The sequence below is a fragment of the Lutra lutra genome, chromosome 5, assembly GCF_902655055.1.
Source record: "Lutra lutra chromosome 5, mLutLut1.2, whole genome shotgun sequence".
In the NCBI taxonomy this organism is placed as follows: domain Eukaryota; kingdom Metazoa; phylum Chordata; class Mammalia; order Carnivora; family Mustelidae; genus Lutra; species Lutra lutra.
Genome location: NC_062282.1, coordinates 140,493,324 through 140,517,559, shown reverse-complemented (window position 1 = coordinate 140,517,559; position 24,236 = coordinate 140,493,324). Strand labels below are relative to the sequence as shown.

Sequence of the window (24,236 nt, the reverse complement as noted above, 5' to 3'; positions counted from 1 at the left end):
ATGTAGAGCAAATATGACAAGTGGCAAATGTCATTACTGTAAAATAGTAATTAAGAGAAACTGCCTCTTAGAACATTGGTAAAAGAAATGAATTAACAACTTCTCCAAGGAAGAAATGTATCTGCAAAAAAGTTCACATTCACTATTTTAATGGATCCATTACTTTTTCATTATTGTCCCATCCTAGTCCAGGTTATGCTGCTCACCAGCACTACGGCGCTAGTCTTCCAACTACTGTCCTGACTCCTCTATCTCTCCAGCGTGGTGTCCACTGTGCAACTGGAGTTCTGTCTTCAAAAGAGAAATCTAATCTCACGACTCCCTTGCTTACAGCCTTTTTGATGGTTTCCTGTTGCTTTTGGTAAAGATCAGTCTAAACAAGGCCAGTCTCGTCTCCCCCTTACAGTATACTACTGCTTCCCGCCCTCCCTCCCCCCTTTTGAGCCTCACTGGCCTTCTCCACTAGGTAGCATAGGACTGTTAGACCTCCTTTGCACAAGTTCTTCCTTCTACCCAGAAACCCCTTTTCTTTCAGTCCATTTCATATTTCTCCTTTTATTTTATCTCCTTGTTATTTTCTCAGGGAAACTGGGTTTGGCTTTCATTTTACCCCTTCTATAAGCTTCTGTAACACCTTTTACTTCTTTTTAGCACTTCAAAGAGTTGCTGAGAGTGTGTGTGTGTGGATGTGAGAGATTTCGTCTTTCCTCCACCTGTCTGTAAACTTTTGCTCAGTATCATATCCTCAATACTGATGTGTTCAATGAGAAACTTGAGAAACTTCAGCCATCATTTTTATGATCCTTAATAACTTAAATTAGCTCTCCTTAACTGGGATTTAGGAATTCTGGGATCCTGTAACTACCTGATATTATGTGTAAATTGGTGTTTGTGTGTGTGCCTCTTGGGGGAAAAGAGTCCATAGGTTTCATCAGATCCTCAGACATTTATAAACCTCTGATATTACCTTTGGAATATTGGTACTCATTATCTGTGCTGATTTTTAATTACGGCTTTTTCTTTTAAAGTTCTGTGGCCATCTACTTTATAGCATATTTAATTTCCCAAAATGTCTGTTTTGAACATAAAAAGCTTGCCTGCACAGGTACCTATTATTACATTATGCTAATTTTCAGTATCTTTTACCTTTAATGTTTTTATTCTTCTCGAAAAATTTCCAAGGAGAAAACCTGACATTTATAGATGACTTCCTGATTCTAAGTTCTTAAAGTAACATTTATTCTTGAGTATATAAAATCTTACCTTTCTAATTTTGCCTTTATTTTTCTTTAAAAAAAAAAAAACAAAAAGATCATGTTTTACTTCACCTTATGATTATTTATTGCATTTTCTTATTTTGACCAGTACTTTACAAGGACTTTGAAGTGAGAATATTTAACTGACTTATAGCATGTTCCCTAGTCTCAAGCATGGGATCTTGTTTATAGGTAATAATGAGTAAATAGCATTGGGCAGATGAAACTATGGACAGCTCAACTTGAGTCACTTTATGTTCACATGATGGAGGGAAATCTCCTAACTGTACACTTTCTTCTTCTCCCTTTCCGTTAGAGCTAGAGAAAGGACGCAGAATTGGAAACAACAGCACCCTAGCATCTAGTAAATAAAGAATTTGTTAAACCAGAGCTGAATTTGCTCCAGTCATGTTGCTTTGGGCAGCAGTGAAAGGCAAGATCAGCACTGGGGAGTGAACCAGTCTAAACATGTACTTTAATTCTGTAGGAGGGCCAAGGACCTTTATATGAAACAGACATTGCTAATAGCAAATTACGAAGAAGCCCACTCGCTTTCCACTTTCTATAAGATAGTAAAGGTAGAATCTAGAGTGCGAGCGAGGGGCACCTGGGTGACTCAGTGGTTAAGCCTCTCCCTTCGGCTCAGGTCATGATCTCAGGGTCCTGGGATCGAGCCCCGCGTCGGGCTCTCTGCTCAGCAGGGAGCCTGCTTCCTCCTCTCTCTCTCTGCCTGCCTCTCTGACTACTTGTGATCTCTGTAAAATAAATAAATAAAATCTTAAAAATAAATAAAGTGCTGGAGAACAAAATGATTTGCCTCCACATACTGTAAAAGATAAGAATGTCAAGAACTATATTTGTGTGTGCTTTTGAAGTTACATAGCTCCTATTTCATAGTTGAATGTTTAATACTTTCTAATATTTTTTTCCCCAAAGTAATAAATCAGGGTCTGTCCGTAAGAAGAGAACCATTTTCTCTTTGGTTGTTAAATTATTCTGGGAAGTTTTGCTAGGTGGCAGCATATGCTCAATAATGATTCAGTGGTAGTTAATCACCAAGCATTCTAGCATTTTTTAAAAAAGATTTTATTTATTTAGTTGACAGAGATCACAAGTAGGCAGAGAGGCAGGCAGAGAGAGAGAGAGAGAGAAGCAGGCTTCTCGCCAAGCAGGGAGCCCAGTGTGGGGCTTGATCCCAGGACCCTGAGATCATGACCTGAGCCCAAGGCAGAGGCTTAATCCACTGAACCACCCAGGTGCCCCGCATTCTAGCATTTTTAAATTGCTGCTCATCAAAAGTAAAAATAAGTCAACAGTAAGTTATCATCCAAATGGCCAAATTAGAATCCTTCTCTATAATTACTACCACAATAATTAATAATAAGTAATTATATAATAATTAATTTTGTCAACTATGATGTAGTTCAATCATATCAAAAATAATATAACAAATGTCCTTATGATCTACTTCTTGTATTTATCAAGTGTCAATATTTTGCTATATTGTAATGCTTAATTCCACCCACCTTCTCTGTCTCAGAAGTAATTCTTACTCATTCAGTGTAATTTTCTCATCCACAAATTACAAATATATGTAATTTAGTAACATATATCAGCATTTATTATGTTATATATGCCCATAGTATTATTCTGAATATTTTAAAATGTGCATATGTTACTGTATTAATGCAGTGTTACACCACAAGTATCATTATAAAAGTTACTTTTCAGGGCATCGGGGTGGCTCAGTCCATTAAGCTTCAGACATTGACTCAGGTCATGATCTTAGGGTACCGCAATTGAGCCCCACATTGTGCTCCACCTTCAGTGGGGAGTCTCCTTGTCCCTCTGCACCCCTTCTCCTCCTGCATGTGTGCATGCTCTCTCTCTTTCTCTCTCTCTCAAGTAAGTAAATAAATGAAAGCTTTAAAAAATTCCTTAAAAGTTACTTTTCACCACACAATTTTAAGGTTTACTCATGATAATACATGCATATCTCCTGCATTGATTCTAGAATACCACATTGCTTGTGCTTTATTTATATGCATTATTGTATCTCTTATGCAGCGTTTTATAGGAACTCCGCAGTGAACAGTTTTATGCATAGTCCTTCCCTGTTGCTGGAGGTGTAGCTTCTGGGTGGATTCGTAGAAGTAGGAATTTTGTTAGATGTTGCCAGAGTTTCCCAGGAGGAGTATACCAATTTGTATTTCTATCAGCAGTATGTGAAGAGTGCCTGTTTTATAACAGCCTCATAGACAGAATGTTGTCTTTTTTTTTTTAATTCAATCGTATTGATGAGTAATAAGCAACTAGAAGTTTTTAATGTACTCTAAGAAACTTAGGTACAGTCAGATTTTTTTTTAGCACTCTAAGCTCTCTCAAAACAATATTAGGTCTTGGAAGAATTGTTTTCTAACAACTATGGGTTTTTGTTAGAAATTAATGTAAATGCATGCTAGAGTCAATGAATTACCAAAAGTGGCTGTCTAGTTGACTGGCTCTTAGATAGTTAACTGTCAGTTCAAAGTAGTATTTACTTTTGTCATTGGACCATAGTTTGCTCTCAGCTTTATAGATCAGAAACTTGCCAACCTTGTCACCCCCAAAACATAGCTCATTCTTTCAAAGTCAAATTCATATTAACCATAGCTTATAAGAGACTATAAAAATGAGGAAGCTAGTTTATTAAATATATCTAATGCAACACAGTAATGCTCACATTGTAGAATATTCTTTTACTGAATACTGATCTACCTTGACTACTTGAAATGTAGAACCATAGAAAGGGGTTTTAGTTATTATAGTTTGTTGTCAGGCTGTGATACATTTGTCCTCATAATTGAGTTACTCCAGTACAAACTGGATTTCTCATCTCTGAACTGGGGAACACGTCTTACTCAAAAGGCTTGAATCAGACACTGCCAGCTTTTGCTCTTTGTGACTCCCATTCCTGTGTTTATGTTGACCCTTTCCCAGATGCCCACATGGTCTTTTCCCAAACAGATATATTAGCTTTCCACTTAATTTAGTTATGATCATATTTTTGTACTGTCTACCCAAGAGTGATCCAGGTTACATTCCTGGGTTGAGATTTTACCCTTACAGAGGGCATCTGCTTGTGTAGGTTCTCAGTGACCCCTCACTTTCAGCACATGTGTTGTGTGTCTGTGTCCGTGTGTGTGTGTCTTTTTCTTCTGCTCTTACAGATTAAATGCATTATTTACTACTTGGAAGCCCTCAGCTTGGGTTTGGCAGTCTTACTGATGACTAGAGATTTGTCCTTCATTTTCTTTCTTCAAACTCTTCCCTTTCACTTTTTCATTTTGTTCCTTTGTCAGCACATTTCATTCCATTATTATACCTCTGTTTTCTCCTTGCTTTCTCTTTCCCTCCTTCCTTCCTTCCCAGACAGTATCCTACCCTTTTCACATTTCTAACAATGGTAGTTCTCTTTGCTTTTGGTTGGGAAACCAAAGCACATTGCCCTGAAGTAGTACATTGGCCTTCTGACAGTATTGAATGTTTTAGGCCTGTTTGTTGACTTGTGGGTTTTCTGTCAACCAACTTCCTAATTCCTAAGTGCAAATGAATTTTGAATCCTAACTGAGAGGCTCTTGATACCTGTTTGTCAGTTTTGCAAAAATAAAGTTAAATGCTTGAAGAAAGGTAAGTGCTTGGGGTGAGCAGTTGTGAGAAAAGTAAAATATTTCCATTGTTACATAAAATGAATGTACTTATTTTTCTAATATATTAAACTTAATCAAATTTTCCTACTGCCTGCACACAAATACTGGAAAAGTCAAAAAGTTGAAAAGGATTTTTTTTGGTTTTGGCATGGAACTACATACATAAAGCATTCCCTTTTCTTTTAGAATTCCCTTATGCAGTAATGACAAACATAGTACTTCTTAAATTGGAATTTTAAAATTGGAGTTTAGCTTTCCCATGATTGGAATGTAACTGAGGAACAACTCTGCTGGCTGCAGTTTATTAGTTCAGTTCAGTTGACAGCAGTTAACAAATATCATATCATCATCTTATATACCTGTGGGCTACAGCAATTAGAAACAGTTGCTAATATATTTTAGTGCATACTTTATAACTCACTATTAATTTATCTCATAAGTGACCTTCAAGAAAAATGTGTTATAAATCCCCATTTTGCTGCATATGAAATGTAGCAATTTTGGCACGTGGGTGGCTCAGTCAGTTAAGGTCTGCCTTCGGCTCTGGTCATGATCTCGGTGTCCTATGATTGAGCCCTATGTCTGGCTCCCTGCTCAGCAGAGATCCTGCTTCTCCCCCTGCTTGTGTGCTCGCTCGCTCTCGCTCTCTCTCTGTCAAATAAATAAATTTTTTAAAATGTTACAGTTTTTTTTTTTCAGTTAAAATCTAGTCTGAATGGCTTTTTATTATGCAAGTATGAATTTTTTTTCTAAACCAAACTTCAAAATAAATTCCAAACAGGTTAGTATATCTGGTAGGAAAGAAACCTGATCACTCTGCACTTTGTTAATATATTAGACATTTGAAAAAGTGAATGAACAAGTGAGTATTACGATCTTTCTGGTCATTTATTTAACAAATGCTTATTGAAAACTCATACTGTACCATCACTATGTTAGGTATTACGATGTAATGTTTAGTAAAACCAGACACTTGACCTTCATGGAATTTATAACCTGCTGGGAAGAAGACATATCAGATTGTATTCAGATTACAATAAAGTATTTAACTTAAAATAATTGTCATGACAAGTTCTAGAAGTACTCCTAAGTACTTATAAAGGGGAATTTTAACACTGTCTGAAGACAGAAAAGATTTCACTGAGAAATGGCAGTTGATCCAAAATCAGAAGGATGAGTTGAAAGAGTGGTAAAGAGCATTCCTACCAGAGAGAACAGCAAGTGTAAAGACTTGGTGGTAGGTGGAAGCATGGTGGAGATAAAGGATTAAAAGTAGGCCCATGTGGCCATCCTAAGACAAACTGCAAGCAAAGAGAATTAAGTAAAGGTCTATCATCAGATCTGTGTATTAAAAAATGTATTCTAGGGTGCCTTGTGGTTCAGTTACCAAAAGCGTCTGCTTTTGGCGCAGCTCATAATCCTGAAGTACTGGGATTGAGTCCTGAATTGGACTCCGTGCCTACTGGGGACTCTGCTTCGCTCTCTCCCTCTGGTTCGTGTGTGCACACTCACTCTCTTTCTCTCTCTTTCTGTCAAATAAATAAAATCTTAGAAAAAAAGTATTCTGAGTTGTGAATAACTGGTTGGAGAGGGGCAGGAATGGATGTAGACAAACCAATTACCAGTAACTCACCCAAGAGAACGAGAAGGTCAAGATATGGGGAAAAGTGGTACAGTTTGGGATATAATTGGAGATAAAATTGACACAACTTGGTAACAGATTGATTGTGAGGGATTTAGAAAAGAAAGCTACTTAAAATGAGCCCTAGGTTTATCATTGAACAAAAGGATTGTTCTTTTCCCTGAAATATAAAACAACAAAAAAGCAATCCATTTGGGAATGAAGAACATGGGTTCAAGTGTGTGTTGTAGATAATTTTAAGCCTGCTGAACAGGAAATACCAAGTAGACAGTTGTACATTTAGGTCTGGAGCTAAAAGAGAGTCTTAGCTGAAGGCAAGAAATTACCGAGTCATCTTGTTTAGGTGGGAAATGACAGTGTACACAGGTAAGACCATTTAGGTCTAAAAAGTTGTGAAAAGAAGAGTTGGCTCAGGACTGCCCTTTGAACTTAAAACTGGTTGGGATGGAGGAGTCTTCAAAGAAGAGCAAGGTCGAGTGACGAGAGAGGATGGAGGGAATCCTGGAGAGAATTCTAAGTGTCCCTTCGAAGGAGAAAGTGGTCAACAGTGTCAGATGCTGCCGAGATTGCAAATAAAGTGAAGCCTGAAAAATTCCTGTTGGATTTGAGGGACTTTTAGAAATCATTGATGTCTCTTGTAATAGCTTAGGGTGGACTGATGAGAATGGAAATACAGCAGGATTATGTGGTAAGTAGAAATGGAGTTAGGGACTTTGAGCCTCTCTGAAAGCTTGGCTCTGAAGCAGTTGTAGAGAGAGGGTACTCCTAGTGATCTTCATAGTGAGAATGTTTTGTTTGTCTTGTCTCTACTGAAAATGAGTCAAGCACGATTAAAAATCAATAGAAACAATCATGTAAGAGATCGGCAGTGCAAGAGTAAAGGGGTAGTGTGTAGTACGGGTTCTAAGAAAGCAGAAAAAATGAGATCCAAAATACAACCGGAAGATGAATGTCACGTATTGGGTAGGAGAATAGGTTAATAGAGGAGAGTAGGTGATACAAGTAAATTTGCCTTCATTGTAGTGGAAAGATGATGGTTCCCCTTTGATGTTCATTTTCTCCATAAAATTGGGAAAGAGAATAGAGGAAGGTCAGGTGTTTTAGAAGGCAGGCACAGGTTTAAAATAGTCATTGTAGAAGGGATTGAACAAAAAAATAAAATAGGTTTCCTAAGAGTGTATAGGAGCCCATTTCGTGTTAGTTATAATGAATTTAATGTAGATAGAATGTCTCAAGTATTCCCCAGCTCTTGCAGGGGCTGTGATAAAGAACTCAGGATGAGGGGTCCTGGGTGGCTCAGTTGGTTGGGTGGCTGATTCTTGGTTTTAGCTCAGGTCATGATGTCAGGATCCTGGGATTGAGCCCCTCATCTGGCTCTGTGCTTAGCACAGAGTGTGCTTGAGGATCCTCTCTCTCCTCCTTCTTCCCTTCCCCCTACTGACTTTCTCCCTAAAATAAATAAACGAATCTTGGGGCGGGGGTCAAAAAAAAAACATCTCAGGATGATTATTTCATCCAGGATTAGCTAGAGTAATTGCTAACAGGAAGGATAGGACAGTTTAAGGTATTAGCAAGTATTGATCATGTACATAAACTGAATAAATGGAAAATTGAAAAGAACAGGACCAATCATTTGAGAGAAAGTATAGGGGTCAGTGAACTATTGGTCCCAGTAAAGTCAAAGATGGTGGTGGTGTGTTAAGTTGAACAAGGAAATAGGCATTTTGATCTCAATATAGACTCTTTATATTAATGGTTATAAAAATGGATCCCTTATGAGTGATAACAGGGACTACAGTGTTACTACCTTGGACGTGGGTGCTGAGACTGAATAGATAAGGTCATGAAGACAGGAAGTCAACAAGTGAGGGTATGATAATGGATAGGTTTTATTGCATGGACATCTACGTCACCCAGAATGGTGGGGAAAGTTAGGTCGGAGATAAATTGTAAACTGATTGACAGTATCTTCACTGAATAAGGGGGTGAAATAGACTGAGGCTAAGAGACAGGGTTATAGCCAAATGCAAGAGCCTTGAAGAAACAGGATGATGTTGCTATTTTGGCAAGGAGAATTTGAGGGATCATATGTGCCAGATACTCTAGCAATGCTCAGAAAAAATGATTTCGGTACCACAAGGTCCCGTCCTCTAGGAGTGCCCAGACTATAAAAGAAGTTCGCTACGTGAGCAGTCAGGGAGACTACAGTAAGATAGATGCTGCCTATAAAGTATAGTGGGAGCGTGAAGGTTGGAGGAGTTCTCTCCATCTGAAGAAGTCATTGGAAGACTTCTTAGGAATATCTTATCTGAATTTTATATGGTCCTTAAAGTGGAGAAAGGGAAGAAGAACATTCTAGGAGGAAGGATAAGATATTTGACTAGTAATAACAACAGACAAAATATAAACTCAAAATGATAGCATCCTGATGTACTAAGTACTGTTGTAACATGTAGTTCTTCATCATCTGAATATTTCCATTTTTTGGACAGTCTTTCTGGGGTTTTTTGTCTCAGAGTTCAGCACTGTTGTCTAACGGGATGATTTAAAGCATCTGTCAGTGTGGGTGCATGTACGCATGCACCCTGGTGTTTTTCACATTTCTTTTAAAGTTAGGTTTGAAATTTATTACTAGAAACAAATGGAAGGGTTGCGGTATAAATAAGTAAAATATTATCACTTTCACACATTTGCTTTTGGTAACATAAACATTCAGTAAATTCCTGCCATTATGGCTAAAGCTCTGTTTTAAATTGCAAGGGTGCAAAGATGAATGTGATGCTCTCTGATCGCAGGGAACGCAATCGTTTATTATGTTCAGGCACAAAATATAAGTGCACTATTAAAATACTAATCACTGAGAATGCTGTGACCTTTTAAAAAATCATAGCTTGTTTCTCTTAAGTCTTCAGACACATTTTTAGAATGTTGATTTACTCTCTTACAGAAGAAGTTTGGTTTCATCAAACTGAATATGGTTGAAAATTTGGTTAAAGTTATTAGACTTAACCTGTAATATTAAGACTCAAAATAAAGTGATTTTCATCTCAAATTAAGAGAGAACCTTTCTAATTTTGGTTTTATTCCTCAAAGGTTGTGAAGATGAGAAAAGAAGTGAAGAGAATCCGGGTGTTGGTTATCCGAAAACTTGTCAGAAGTGTTGGCAGACTGAAGTCAAAAAAGTTAGTCACTTGAAGTCATGGTCCTGTGACTAATAGAATGTCAGAAGTTGTTTTTATTCAATATTTACAAAATTTGAGGGTGGGACCAGGAGGAATAATTAAGTATCTTACTCATATAATACTTTTTTTTTTATATGGAGAGAGGATCTGAGTGGGTTACAGTGTGCTGTGTCAGCATGTCCTTGCATAGTTTGGGCCACATTTGCTTAAAAATCACAATGAATTCTGCTGTTTTTTTCAGAACTCTCCTTCCGGCCTTTTCAGAATGAAAGTCCTTCAGACTTATTTGTGTATTTTATGTTATTGGAAGTTATTTTAAGATGTTGATATACTGTAATAAATCTAGTAATACCTTGAATAAGTTACAAAGATTTTGTATCAGTTTATTCCTTAAATTGCTAAATAATTGGAAATCTTCATTACCTTGTGGAAGTGTTTATGAAAACATTATGTTCTATTTTTAATAATATTTTGTAATTTCCTTATCACTAGGATTAGAGTAAGCATGTTGTAGCTTCTACACTTTCAGCATACTTAGTTTCACATATATTTTGTTCCTGATTAATTTCTTGTTCTATCGTAAATAACCTTTCCCTCTGATGTAATCAGATATTTCTTTTTAGGTATTCCTTTAGTTCCAGAGAACAAAATTTTATGTAATAAAATTACATCTGACCTTTAACTATAGTTTATGAGGTTACATTAAATGCAGTGTGCCATTAAGCAGTTGATTAAAATCTATTATTTGGCTATCCATTAAGGAATTAGAAGGCCTGCTGTGTCTCAATAGTAATCATCATTAATATAATGCCAGGTAATGCTTCTGTGTGCCAAAAACTTGGGTTTGTTGATGGAATTGGTATTGGACAGTGGGGTTGTTCAAGGCAGTGCAGGATGACAGTGTTTGTTATTTACACGTTATGCTTTTCTAAAAGAAATGAAGAGACTTTTAATTATGATTGGACTTGAAAATACATATTTTCCTGGCTGTATATTTTCATGTATTTTTTACAGGGGTACCGAAGATGCACTGTTAAAAAACCAGAGGCGGGCACAACGACTGCTTGAAGAAATTCATGCTATGAAGGTAGGCTTTGTGTGGGTGTGTATACATAGGTGTGTTTCTGTGTCTCCTCTCAGCTGTGTGTGTGTGTGTGTGTGTGTGTGTGTGGTGTTAGTTATTTGAATATTATTGCCAGTTGACTAAGATTTAATTTTATGGATCTGTTTGGTGAAGAATGAAGCACATTTAGAAAATTGTAATATGTTTAAGCTTGCATTTTTTTCATGTTTTTTTACTGAATTTGTTGAAGTTCTAGAGTAATTTACATGGAAACTATGCCAAACTAAACTCATCTGTGTTTAATAATGCCTCACACTTGAGATTTTTATTTTTACTCTAACTTCACACATAAAAAGTCTACGTTAAGTTCGAGAATGAAAGCGTTCTTGCTATTTGGTAATGTGGACGGTGATATCGGTGGCTGACATCATGCTTTCCTATTGCCAACTCAATAAATTTTTGTGTGGTGGTGTCAGAGTTTTATTCAGCTCTGTAGTAACTTGAAATAAAATTAGTGCTGGACCAAAATGATCCATATTTTTGTTTCTTTCAGCCAGACTCTTCACTAGCATAATTTTTAGGTCTTCTCACTGCTGTTACTTTGTGGAAACTTTCATTTACCAAATGACATACTATTAAATGTCTGGGAGACTGTTTTATTGCAGAACTTAAAAACAACATTTGGTACCAGCAATTACCTTAATTGCAGGGTCATCTTGCATGTATGTTTAACTATTACATTTTGGTATAACTTCCAAGTTTTGAGATAGATAAAAGGGCAAGAGAATTCCCTAACAATATTTTAATTGAGTTAGATCATCAAAGCTTCTCACCATTTTTTTCCTTTGGAAGGGATGATACAGTGTTTTATAGGACAAAGTTATCACAGTTAATCTGAGTAGAAATAGAGGTGGACATTCTTTGTGTGAGTTTTTTTTGTTGCATATTTTTATTTTATGTTCACAGGTCTGCAAAATTCGCAGAATCCATTTGCTGTATCTTTTCTTTCTCAAAGATTTAATCCCCCTTTTATCTAGTCATTCAGTCAAAATATTTGTTTGTGAGTCATTATTGTTTGTGTCAGTATGGATCACACATGATGTGGGCTTTTTCATGTACCTTTTTTTCTGTGAAATTCCTCTGAGAAATACAACCTTTATAGAGATTTCTGTTTTGAGTGTAGCACTGAGATAGAAAATTACGATTTATCCCATTTTTTCTTTCACTTTCTCTTAACCAAGGTCCTTACTTAATTACATTCCTTACCTAAATTTTTCCCTATAATTTCTTCTGAATAGTCATTTTTGCAGTCTTAAATTATTCATATGCTTTGAACTACTGTGTAACTGCTGATTTTCTCTTACCCTAGAAAGGATATATTATATACAATAAACCTATATACAATGTATGAAGAGTTTGAGGTTAAAATATATTTGTTAATCTTCCTTTCTATAGCTCTTGATAGTGAATTTAATTTAATTCGAAAGAAAGTCCTGTTTGATCTATATGTGAAAGTTGTTTTCTCTTATTCTTAAACCTCATCAGCAACAGGAAAGAGGCTGAATGATAATTAAAGTTTATAGGTTCACAAGATTGCACTGTTGTGACCTTGTTTGTTTGTTTGTTTTCCTAGTTTACTATGATTATTTAAGACCACTATGGGATTATTGCCTCATAGAAAGCTAAAATTTGTAACTTGTATATTCCTTGCAATAGTAAAATTAATAGTATATATATGTGTATATATACTTTGAATTCTTTTTAGTAGTGGTGTAGATTGTATACTTTTATATCAACTTCTTTCATAGTGCTATTTAAAAACTGGATTACATTTAAATGTAAAAGCCAGAATAAAAAGTATACGAAAAAGACTGTACACTTTTCTTACATTTGAAATTTTATTTCTCATTCATGATTCTTTTACGAAATTAAGCTACTTTTCTAGAAGAATCAAAGGCATAGAGGATTTTTAAAAAAGATTTTTAAAAAGATCATTTGTGATTTCTTAATGAAGTGTTCATCTACATGGGAGTATCAAAGAAATAGTCACAAACAGAAAACTTACAGTCTCAAATAAATTTGGAGAAGAACCTCTACTTATTTGTTTTTCCAGATGATTTTTTTCTTTGGCTCATATACCACTACATTTTTACAGAGTTGTTCATGACATATTGTCCTATACTTGTTTTCTAAGATAATAGGGTAGTTTGTTGCAAGCTGACTTCCTCAAGAAGAAAACCTGAGATATTTTTAGAAATGGGAATTGGTGTTTTCTGACCAAGAAAAAAAATGCCCTGATCTTTACGATACTATAAAATCATAGGTTCTAATTTTATAGACTGTAATGTATGAATACCAAGTCTTTGCTGCCTTTTCTAATAGTATTCATGCTTTTTACTTTGATGTTAGTGTAAATACTGTCTTCCTAAACAGTTCTTTTTTCTTTGGAAATTAACATAGCTTATCAACTTTTACTGATTCCTTTTAGCTAGAGAAGGAGATAGTAAAATTGAGACATACACTGAAGTCAATCAAAATGTTCAAGAAATTCCTTCTTAAATAGTAAATAAAATGACTGGCTTTTACTAAGCATTTACTATGTGCCAGGTAGTATATTGTGTGTTTTATATTCACTATCTTGGGAAGTTGGTATCATTCTTGTCCCAATCTTACAAAATACGAAATTACAAAAATAGAAATACAAAATACAAATACAAAATATGAAACTTCTTAGAGAAGTCAAACAGCTTGCCCAAGGTCAAATAGTTACTGGGTGGTGGGCTTCCAAATAGATTATGAAGTGAATGTTACTAACTGCTTAATTATGCTGCTTCAGTAAGGCAAGAATTTCCTGAAATGTACCTAGATTCTAGTGTCCTAGAGATTGGATGAGAGAATATAATAATAAACAGGATACTTGTCCTATAGGGGACAAAGGCCTAGAGATTTACAACATGTTTTCAAATTCTTTAATTCCTTGCAACTAAGTATATTCAGTTACCTCTCTCTGCTTACTATTCCTTACTTATTCCTCACCGAGGCTATTACTCTTCCATATGTTGGTTTTCCTGTGCACTGAGAGTGTATGGGTTCTATGAGATCTTGCTCTGCCTGCTACCTTTACATCTCTATTTTAAAACTTCCTAATTTTGTTTCCATCTTCCTTTCTTTTGATGTGCTCAGATCTCCTACTCAAAGTGAACTTTGAGCTTGCGTCAGATGTTAGGATTGTCTGCTCTCATGCCCCTTCATAACCTATTTCTAAGTAGTTGGCATTAGTGGAGTACAAATAGGAAAAACAGTTTAGGTTATGATATTTATATCCCGTCATTTGAATTTCACCCCAACTCTGTAAATTACACAGATTCTTATTTCACAGGACATGTTTAGAAAAGTTCTGGGCTGCATACACCCACTGGATTATATGTTTATCATCATATATTTTCATATATTAACAGTTTGTACATTTCTGGTTGTATTTGCTTTTTAAAAATTTGCTGAGAAATTTCTCTGTAATTTCATATACTTTTGGTTGTTTTCTCCTATGAATGCCATAGGGTAAAAGATGCCTTATTTTTCCTGGAAGGATACTGTGCTGGTTAGTTGTATCAAATTAACAGTTCACTTAATCCTACTAAAGTAATAGTATTAAGTTTGTCCTAGATCATAATTGTTTTTGACAGTTTCATCTTTTGCCTGTACGCCAATACAAAAAATCAAATCAGACACATTTTAGAGATCTTACCTACAGTCCAGCTTTGCTGATAGTTTCAGGGCTCTGCTGTGAAATGCACGTGAAGGAGAGAGATCTGGGAATCTGGGTGATTCCGCATGTCCTTTCTACATCAGACAGGCACTTTCTGGGCAAGAGTAAATGATTAGGTCTCTAAATGAGGAAGTGTAGTTATTTTCATAGCAAAGAGCATTTAGGTTTTGAAACTTCTCCATTCTGTTCCCCAGGGTTAGATGGCTTAAATTATTTTCTCCGGTGGGTCATGCCTCATAAGTCTGTAGATTTTTAAGTTTGTTTACTGTAGGCGTCCTTACAAGGGACAGCTTCCTAAGAGCATTTTTCAGGTAAGGACTTTCCTCCTAATAAAAATCATTAGTCGGTTCACCAGGAGGACCAGTTAACAACATATTTTTTTTTTAAAGATTTCATTTATTTATTTGACACAGAGAGAGATCACAAGTAGGCAGAGAGGCAGGCAGAGAGGGAGGGGGAAGCAGGCTCCCTGCTGAGCAGAGAGCCCGATGCGGGGCTTGACCCCAGGACCCTGAGATCATGACCTGAGCGGAAGGCAGAGGGTTTAACCCACTGAGCCACCCAGGCACCCCAACAACATATTATTAACAAGTAAGGTTAAACTCCTTCACCTACTTTTCCTGGCATTTCTTCCTGATAAAGTGAATGGAATACAGGAAAACTGCATTCATTCTACCCTGATTTATAAGTGTCTTTTGGCTTTTTTGTGTTTGTTTGTTGGTGTTTCCCTCCAACTGTTTGGAAAATATTTCAAACCTTAGAAAAATTGTAATTGTGCAATATAATAATAATACTACAGTGTGTCACATCCATGCTTGCCCCTTTAGTAGTGATGTTGAGTTCTAGTCATTTGGTTTGAATGTTTTCTGCCAGCTTTCTCCATTTTAAAGGCACCTTTTTCTGTTTGCAATTATTAAGTAATTTGTGAGATGATAAACTTTGAAACTTTGTGAATATCCTGCAGTCTTTCATCCAGTGATAAATGTTCTGTGGCTGAATCATTTAACAGGTTTTGTTTTGTTTAAAGATTTTATTTATTTATTTGACAGACAGAGATCACAAGTAGGCAGAGAGGCAGGCAGAGAGAGAGGAGAGAGCAGGCTCCCCGCTGAGCAGAGAGCCCGATGTGGGGCTCAATCCCAGGACCCTGGGATCAAGACCTGAGCTGAAGGCAGAGGCTTTAACCCACTGAGCCACCAAGGCACCCCCGTTTAACAGGTTTTTATTCTCTTTCTCTACTAGAATGTTTTTTGTTTCTCTGAGAAGTTGGTAACTCATTAAGGGGACTTTTTACAGATACATACATGTATGCATCACGGAGGATATTGATACTAGCCATTTTGCCTGTGGAGAATGACAGCGTTTCTGTTTCTGGTCTCTTCCTATGCTGTGTCCTTTTGGATATTACCCTCGACATAGTACCTAAGTTAAGTAGTAGAGATTCTGGGTTTGATTATTTTTCTATAAAGAGTGTTTGTCTTAGCAGTTAACATTTGGGTTTAGGCATTATCCGCAAACTTTCTTTTGTAGGCAGCAGCTGTAGCCTCAGTTCTCGGACGTGCTTTGAATTGGTTCTTCACATGAGTAGGTCAGGTTTAAGAGTCTCTTAGGTGGTTCTTTTCCTTCTGGGTTTCTTTCCCCTGCTCTCTCAGTAGTAGTGTCTTCTGGCCGTACTCTTCCATAATTATTTCTGCCACTGCTCTTGAACCCTGAGGACTGCACTTAGCCGCCGCTCTGAAGAGATGGTAGCCTATTTGTAGAGCTTCCCATCTTTACATACGGCTTAGTCAGCTTAGACTCCCTATCAGAGTCTTTCTGCTTCCGTTTACTCTCCATTACCTTCAGGTAGGGCTTTTTCTCTTGTGTCCAAGTTTTATGGTTGTTGCTGGGGGAAGTGAGGGACAACGGGGTTAATTGTATGATCTGTTAGTATCTTAGTCTCATACCCAGAAAACGAAGTGTGCAAAGTTGGAATTAACTGCATATAGCCGAGGAAAGAGGCCTGACCACCCCAAGACACTGTAGATTTAGATCTTAGCAAGATGAGGAAGAATAAGTCAAAGAGATTGAAAAAGTGTAGCCAGAAGAAGAAAAAGAGCCAAGAAAGTGTAATGTCTAGGAAACCAAGAGACTGTTTCAAGAAGGGAGTGACGAACTAGGTGGCTTTGGTGGTGGTAGTGTTTTCAAAGGTAGCAGTATTTTTTCTTTTTTTTTTTTTTTTAATTTTATTTTTTATAAACATATAATATATTTTTAATCCCCAGGGGTACAGGTCTGTGAATCGCCAGGTTTACACACTTCACAGCACTCACCATAGCACATACCCTCCCCAATGTCCATAATCCCACCCCCCCAACCCCCCTCCCCTCATCAACTCTCAGTTTTTTTTCTGAGATTAAGAGTCACTTATGGATTGTCTCCCTCCCAATTTCATCTTGTTTCATTTACTCTTCTCCTACCCCCTTAACCCCCCATGTTGCATCTCCTCTCCCTCATATCAGGGAGATCATATGATAGTTGTCTTTCTCCGATTGACTTATTTCGCTAAGCATGTTACCCTCTAGTTCCATCCACGTTGTCGCAAATGGCAAGATTTCATTTCTTTTGATGGCTGCATAGTATTCCATTGTGTATATATACCACATCTTCTTTATCCATTCGTCTGTTGATGGACATCTAGGTTCTTTCCATAGTTTGGCTATTGTAGACATTGTTGCTATAAACATTAGGGTGCACGTGCCCCTTCGGATCACTACGTTTGTATCTTTAGGGTAAATACCCAGCAGTGCAATTGCTGGGTCATAGGGTAGTTCTATTTTCAACATTTTGAGGAACCTCCATGCTGTTTTCCAGAGTGGTTGCACCAGCTTGCATTCCCACCAACAGTGTAGGAGGGTTCCCCTTTCTCCGCATCCTCGCCAGCATCTGTCTTTTCCTGACTTGTTCATTTTAGCCATTCTGACTGGTGTGAGGTGATATCTCATTGTGGTTTTGATTTGTACTTCCCTGATGCCGAGTGATGTGGAGCACTTTTTCATGTGTCTGTTGGCCATCTGGATGTCTCCTTTGCAGAAATGTCTGTTCATGTCCTCTGCCCATTTCTTGATTGGATTATTTGTTCTTTGGGTGTTGAGTTTGCTAAGTTCTTTATAGATTTTGGACACTAGCCCTTTATCTGATATGTCATTTGCAAATATCTTCGCCCATTCTGTCAGTTGTCTTTTGGTTTTGTTAACTGTTTCCTTTTCTGTGCAAAAGCTTTTGATCTTGATAAAATCCCAATAGTTCATTTTTGCCCTTGCTTCCCTTGCCTTTGGCGAAGTTCCTAGGAAGATGTTGCTGCGGCTGAGGTCGAAGAGGTTGCTGCCTGTGTTCTCCTCAAGGATTTTGATGGATTCCTTTCTCACATTGAGATCCTTCATCCATTTTGAGTCTATTTTCATGTGTGGTATAAGGAAATGATCCATTTCATTTTTCTGCATGGGGCTGTCCAATTCTCCCAACACCATTTATTGAAGAGGCTGTCTTTTTTCCATTGGACATTCTTTCCTGCTTTGTCGAAGATTAGTTGACCATAGAGTTGAGGGTCTATTTCTGGGCTCTCTATTCTGTTCCATTGATCTGTGTGTCTGTTTTTGTGCCAGTACCATGCTGTCTTGATGATGACAGCTTTGTAATAGAGCTTGAAGTCTGGAATTGTGATGCCACCAACTTTGGCTTTCTTTTTCAATATTCCTTTGGCTATTCGAGGTCTTTTCTGGTTCCATATAAATTTTAGGATTATTTGTTCCATTTCTTTGAAAAAAATGGATGGTACTTTGATAGGAATTGCATTAAATGTGTAGATTGCTTTAGGTAGCATAGACATTTTCACAATATTTATTCTTCCAATCCAGGAGCATGGAACATTTTTCCATTTCTTTGTGTCTTCCTCAATTTCTTTCATGAGTACTTTAGAGTTTTCTGTGTATAGATTCTTAGTCTCTTTGGTTAGGTTTATTCCTAGGTATCTTATAGTTTTGGGTGCACTTGTAAATGGGATGGACTCCTGAATTTCTCTTTCTTCTGTCTTGTTGTTGGTGTAGAGAAATGCAACTGATTTCTGTGCATTGATTTTATATCCTGACACTTGACTGAATTCCTGTACAAGTTCTAGCAGTTTTGGAGTGGAGTCTTTTGGGTTTTCCACATATAGTATCATATCATCTGCAAAGAGTGATAGTTTGACTTCTTTGCTGCCGATTTGGATGCCTTTAATTTCCTTTTGTTGTCTGATTGCTGAGGCTAGGACTTCTAGTACTATGTTGAATAGCAGTGGTGATAATGGACATCCCTGCTATGTTCCTCACCTTAGTGGAAAAGCTTTCAGTTTTTCTCCATTGAGAATGATATTTGTGGTGGGTTTTTCATAGATGGCTTTGATAATATTGAGGTATGTGCCGTCTATCCCTACACTTTGAAGAGTTTTGATCAGGAAGGGATGCTGTACTTTGTCAAATGCTTTTTCAGCATCTATGGAGAGTATATTATGGTTCTTGTTCTTTCTTTTATTAATGTGTTGTATCACATTGATTGATTTGCGGATGTTGAAACAACCTTGCAGCCCTGGAATAAATCCCACTTGATCGTGGTGAATAATCCTTTTAATTTACTGTTGAATCCTATTGGCTAGTATTTTGGCGAGAATTTTTGCATCTGTGTTCATCAAGGATATTGGTCTGTAGTTCCTTTTTTGATGGGATCCTTGTCTGGTTTTGGGGTCAAGGTGATGCTGGCCTCATAAAATGAGTTTGGAAGTTTTCCTTCCATTTCTATTTTTTGGAACAGTTTCAGGAGAATAGGAATTAGTTCTTCTTTAAATGTTTGGTACAATTCCCCTGGGAAGCCATCTGGCCCTGGGCTTTTGTTTGTTTGGAGATTTTTGATGACAGTTTCAATCTCCTTACTGGTGATGGGTCTGTTGAGGCTTTCTATTTCTTCCTGGTTCAGTTGTGGTAGTTTATATGTCTCTAGGAATGCATCCATTTCTTCCTGATTGTCAAATTTGTTGGCGTAGAGTTGCTCATAGTATGTTCTTATAATTGTCTGTATTTCTTTGGTGTTAGTGATCTCTCCTCTTTTATTCATGATTTTATTTATTTGGGTCCTTTCTCTTTTCTTTTTGATAAGTCTGTCCAGGGGTTTATCAATCTTATTAATTCTTTCAAAGAACCAGCTCCTAGTTTCGTTGATTTGTTCTATTGTTTTTTTGGTTTCTATTTCATTGATTTCTGCTCTGATCTTTATGATTTCTCTTCTCCTGCTGGGTTTAGGCTTTCTTGTTCTTTCTCCAGCTCTTTTAGGTGTAGGGTTAGGTTGTGTACCTGAGACCTTTCTTGTTTCTTGAGAAAGGCTTGTACCGCTATATATTTTCCTCTCAGGACTGCCTTTGTTGTGTCCCACAGATTTTGAACCGTTGTGTTTTTGTTATCATTTGTTTCCATGAGTTTTTTCAATTCTTCTTTAATTTCCTGATTGACCCATTCATTCTTTAGAAGGATGCTGTTTAGCTTCCATGTATTTGGGTTCTTTCCAAATTTCCTCTTGTGATTGAGTTCTAGCTTCAGAGTATTGTGGTCTGAAAATATGCAGTCTTTTGATACCGGTTGAGATCTGATTTAGGACCGAGGATGTGATCTACTCTGGAGAATGTTCCATGTGCACTAGAGAAGAATGTGTATTCTGTTGCTTTGGGATGAAATGTTCTGAATATATCTGTGATGTCCATCTGGTCCAGTGTGTCATTTAAGGCCTTTATTTCCTTGTTGATCTTTTGCTTGGATGATCTGTCCATTTCAGTGAGGGGAGTGTTAAAGTCCCCTACTATTATTGTATTACTGTTGATGTGTTTCTTTGATTTTGTTATTAATTGGTTTATATAGTTGGCTGCTCCTACATTAGGGGCATAGATATTTAAAATTGTTACATCTTCTTGTTGGACAGTTCCTTTGAGTATGATATAGTGTCCTTCCTCATCTCTTATTATAGTCTTTGGCTTAAAATCTAATTGATCTGATATAAGGATTGCCACTCCTGCTTTCTTCTGATGTCCATTAGCATGGTAAATTCTTTTCCACCCCATCACTTTAAACCTGGAGGTGTCTTCGGGTTTAAGATGAGTTTCTTGTAGGCAACATATAGATGGGTTTTTTTTTTTTTATCCATTCTGATACCCTGTGTCTTTTGATTGGGGCATTTAGCCCATTAACATTCAGGGTAAGTATTGAGAGATATGAATTTAGTGCCATTGTATTGCCTGTAAGGTGACTGTTATGGTATATTGTCTCTGTTTCTTTCTGATCTACTAGTTTTAGGGTCTCTCTTTGCTTAGAGGACCCCTTTCAATATTTCCTGTAGAGATGGTTTGGTGTTTGCAAATTCTTTCAATTTTTGTTTGTCCTGGAAGCTTTTAATCTCTCCTTCTATTTTCAATGATAGCCTAGCTGGGTATAGTATTCTTGGCTGCATGTTTTTCTCGTTTAGTACTCTGAATATATCATGCCAGCTCATTCTGGCCTGCCAGGTCTCTGTGGATAAGTCTGCTGCCAATCTAATATTTTTACCATTGTATGTTACAGACTTCTTTTCCCGGGCTGCTTTCAGGATCTTCTCTTTGTCACTAAGACTTGTAAATTTTATTATTAGGTGATGGGGTGTGGACCTATTCTTATTGATCTTGAGGGGGATTCTCTGAACCTCCTGGATTTTGATGCTTGCTCCCTTTGCCATATTGGGGAAATTCTCTCCAATAATTCTCTCCAATATACCTTCTGCTCCCCTCTCTGTTTCCTCTTCATCTGGAATCCCAATTATTCTAATGTTGTTTCGTCTTATGGTGTCACTTATCTCTCGAATTCTCCCCTCATGGCCCAGTAGCTGTTTGTCCCTCTTTTGCTCAGCTTCTTTATTCTCTGTCATTTGGTCTTCTATATCGCTAATTCTTTCTTCTGCCTCATTTATCCTAGCAGTGAGAGCTTCCATTTTTGATTGCACCTCATTAATAGCTTTTTTGATTTCAACTTGGTTAGATTTTAGTTCTTTTATTTCTCCAGAGAGGGTTTTATATCTCCCGAGAGGGTTTCTCTAATATCTTCCATGCCTTTTTCGAGCCCGGCTAGAACCTTGAGAATCATCATTCAGAACTCTAGATCTGACATATTACCAATGTCTGAATTGATTAGGTCCCGAGCCTTTGGTACTGCCTCTTGTTCTTTTTTTTGTGGTGAATTTTTCCGCCTTGTCATTTTGTCCAGATAAGAGTATATGAAGGAGCAAGTAAAATACTAAAAGGGTGGCAACAACCCCAGGAAAATATGCTTTAGCCAAATCAGAAGAGATCCCAAATTGTGAGGGGGGAGAAAGTGGATAAAAAGAGGTTCAGAAAGAAAAAAAAAAAGAAAAGAAACAATTAGAAAAAAAAACCAATAAAGAAAAAATATAAAAAGGAAAAAATATATATATGTATATTAGATAAACTAGTTAAAAAACGTTAAAAAAGAAAAGGGTAAAAGTTAAAAAAATTTAGCAGAAGAAGAAAAAAAAATTGAAAAAGAAAAGGAAAAAAAAATTAAATTAACTGCAAGGCTAAAGAATCATGGGGAGAAAGCCATGAGTTCCGTCCTTTCCTTTCTCCTTCTCTGGAATTCCGCTGCTCTCCTTGGTATTGAAACTGTACTCCTTGGTAGGTGAACTTGGTCCTGGCTGGGTTTCTTGTTGATCTTCTGGGGGAGGGGCCTGTTGTAGTGATTCTCAAGTGTCTTTGCCCCAGGAGGAGTTGCACCACCCTTACCCGGGGCCGGGTTGAGTAATCTGATCGGGTTTGCTTTCGGGAGCTTTTGTTCCCTCAGGGCTTTCCGTAGAGTCCGTAGGGCGGGAATGAAGATGGCGGCCTCCCTGTGTCCGGCCGGATGAGCCCGGGGCCCCACTCCTCAGTGCGCCCTCAGAGAACAGCGCCCAATTACTCCCGTCACCCTGGCCTCCAGCCGCGCTCGGAGCTGACCGAGCCTGTGATGGTTTAAGGTAACCCCGAGCTTAGAGCTCACTCCTCGGCTCTGTCTCTGTAGCTGGCTTTCCCGTTCTAATACCTGTAAGCTCTGTGACACTCAGACACCCCCGATCCTTCTGTGACCCTGCGGGACCTGAGGCCACGCTGACCCTGCATGGGCTTCACCCCGGTTAAGCCTCTGGAGCGATGTCCCTCAGCGGAACAGACTTTTAAAAGTCCCGATTTTGTGCTCCGTTGCTCGGGCCGGGAGCCGGCCCCTCCCCCCACGGTCTATCTTCCCGTCACTTTGGATTCACTTCTCCGCCAGTCCTACCTTTCAGAAAGTGGTTGATTTTCTGTTTCTAGAGTTGCTGTTCTTCTTCTCTTCAATCTCCCGTTGGATTTGTAGGTGTTTGCAATCTTTAGATGAGCTATCTAGCTGATCTCCCACTACCTGAAGTAGTCTCAGCCTGCTACTTCTCCGCCATCTTGACTCCTCCCCCCCAGCAGTATTATTTTCAATGGGTAAACCCCTTTCTTTGATCATAATGATTGATGGCTGTTTAAAGTTGTAGTTCCTCTGTGGCCTTGCCTCATTTGCAAAACTGTGCCGAAAGGACGTAAATGGTTTTTGTTCTTATGCATTTGAACCTAAGCATGCCTTCCCTCCTCCCCATCCCCATCCTGTTTCTTATCACTGAGAAGGTGTCTGACAAACGCTGAAGGCTCAATTTGTTTCAGAGTCCCGTTTTCTTTCTTCATCTCTAAAACCTAGAAGCTGCAGACAGTGGTCCAAGTACAGAAGAGGTGTAATATTTCTCTTACTCGTCTACTTCCCAGATTCCATGAGCATAGGTGCATTGTGTTCTTTTATGGCTGTAGGATCCTCAAGAATCCATACTATGACTTACAAGTCCCTTTCATAAATCTGTACTCTTTATATAGATTATTTTTCTCTAGTGCATTCAAGAAATCAGGTAGTAAATAATTATTTTTTTTTAAGATTTTTATTTATTTATTTGACAGACAGAGATCACAAGTAGGCAGAGAGGCAAGCAGAGAGAGAGGAAGGGAAGCAGGCTTCCCGCTGAGCAGAGAGCCCGATGCGGGGCTCGATCCCAGGACCCTGGGATCATGACCTGAGCTGAAGGCAGAGGCTTTAACCCACTGAGCCACCCAGGTGCCCCAGGTAGTAAATAATTAATTGAAACCTTTAAGTTATCTTTAAAGATGCCCAGTAGAAACTCAGCATGGTATTTTTACCAAGAGGGAGACAAGTAATGCCCTTCTCTGGAAGAGTGGAGTCATCGAGGTACCCAGGAGGGTGGTACCACCTGCATGACTATTGAATTTTTCTTCTTTATTTCTACTTGTCCCATCACATTTTCTCTTCTCTTTTCTATCCCTGTTCACTTTTCTCTACTATAGTTACTGGTAATACCTATTTTGGTGGATACTTTATTAAATTAAATTAAATTATTTATTTATTAAATAATTATTAATTATATATTAAATAATTATTAAATTAATAGCTCATACAATAGGTGAAGGGATAGACTGAGCAATGTAAAAATCAGTGGCCCTTAGACTAAGATGAATCTGAAAAATATCTCTT

General features: G+C 37.7%; 1 protein-coding gene across 6 annotated transcripts in view; it reads left to right on the top strand.

Moving 5' to 3' along the window:
* The window catches only part of SRFBP1 (serum response factor binding protein 1), an 85,306-nt gene that overhangs the window by 2,349 nt on the left and 58,721 nt on the right, over positions 1 to 24,236 (top strand). For all 6 annotated transcript variants that reach the window (XR_007127656.1, XR_007127655.1, XR_007127653.1 and 3 more), the window contains exons 2-3: positions 9,681 to 9,769; positions 10,784 to 10,856. Coding sequence is in view for 1 of the 6 variants with exons in the window: in XM_047731229.1 (XP_047587185.1) it covers positions 9,681 to 9,769; positions 10,784 to 10,856 (162 nt within the window). In the remaining 5 variants the exon portion in view is untranslated. The remainder of the gene's footprint in view (positions 1 to 9,680; positions 9,770 to 10,783; positions 10,857 to 24,236) is intronic.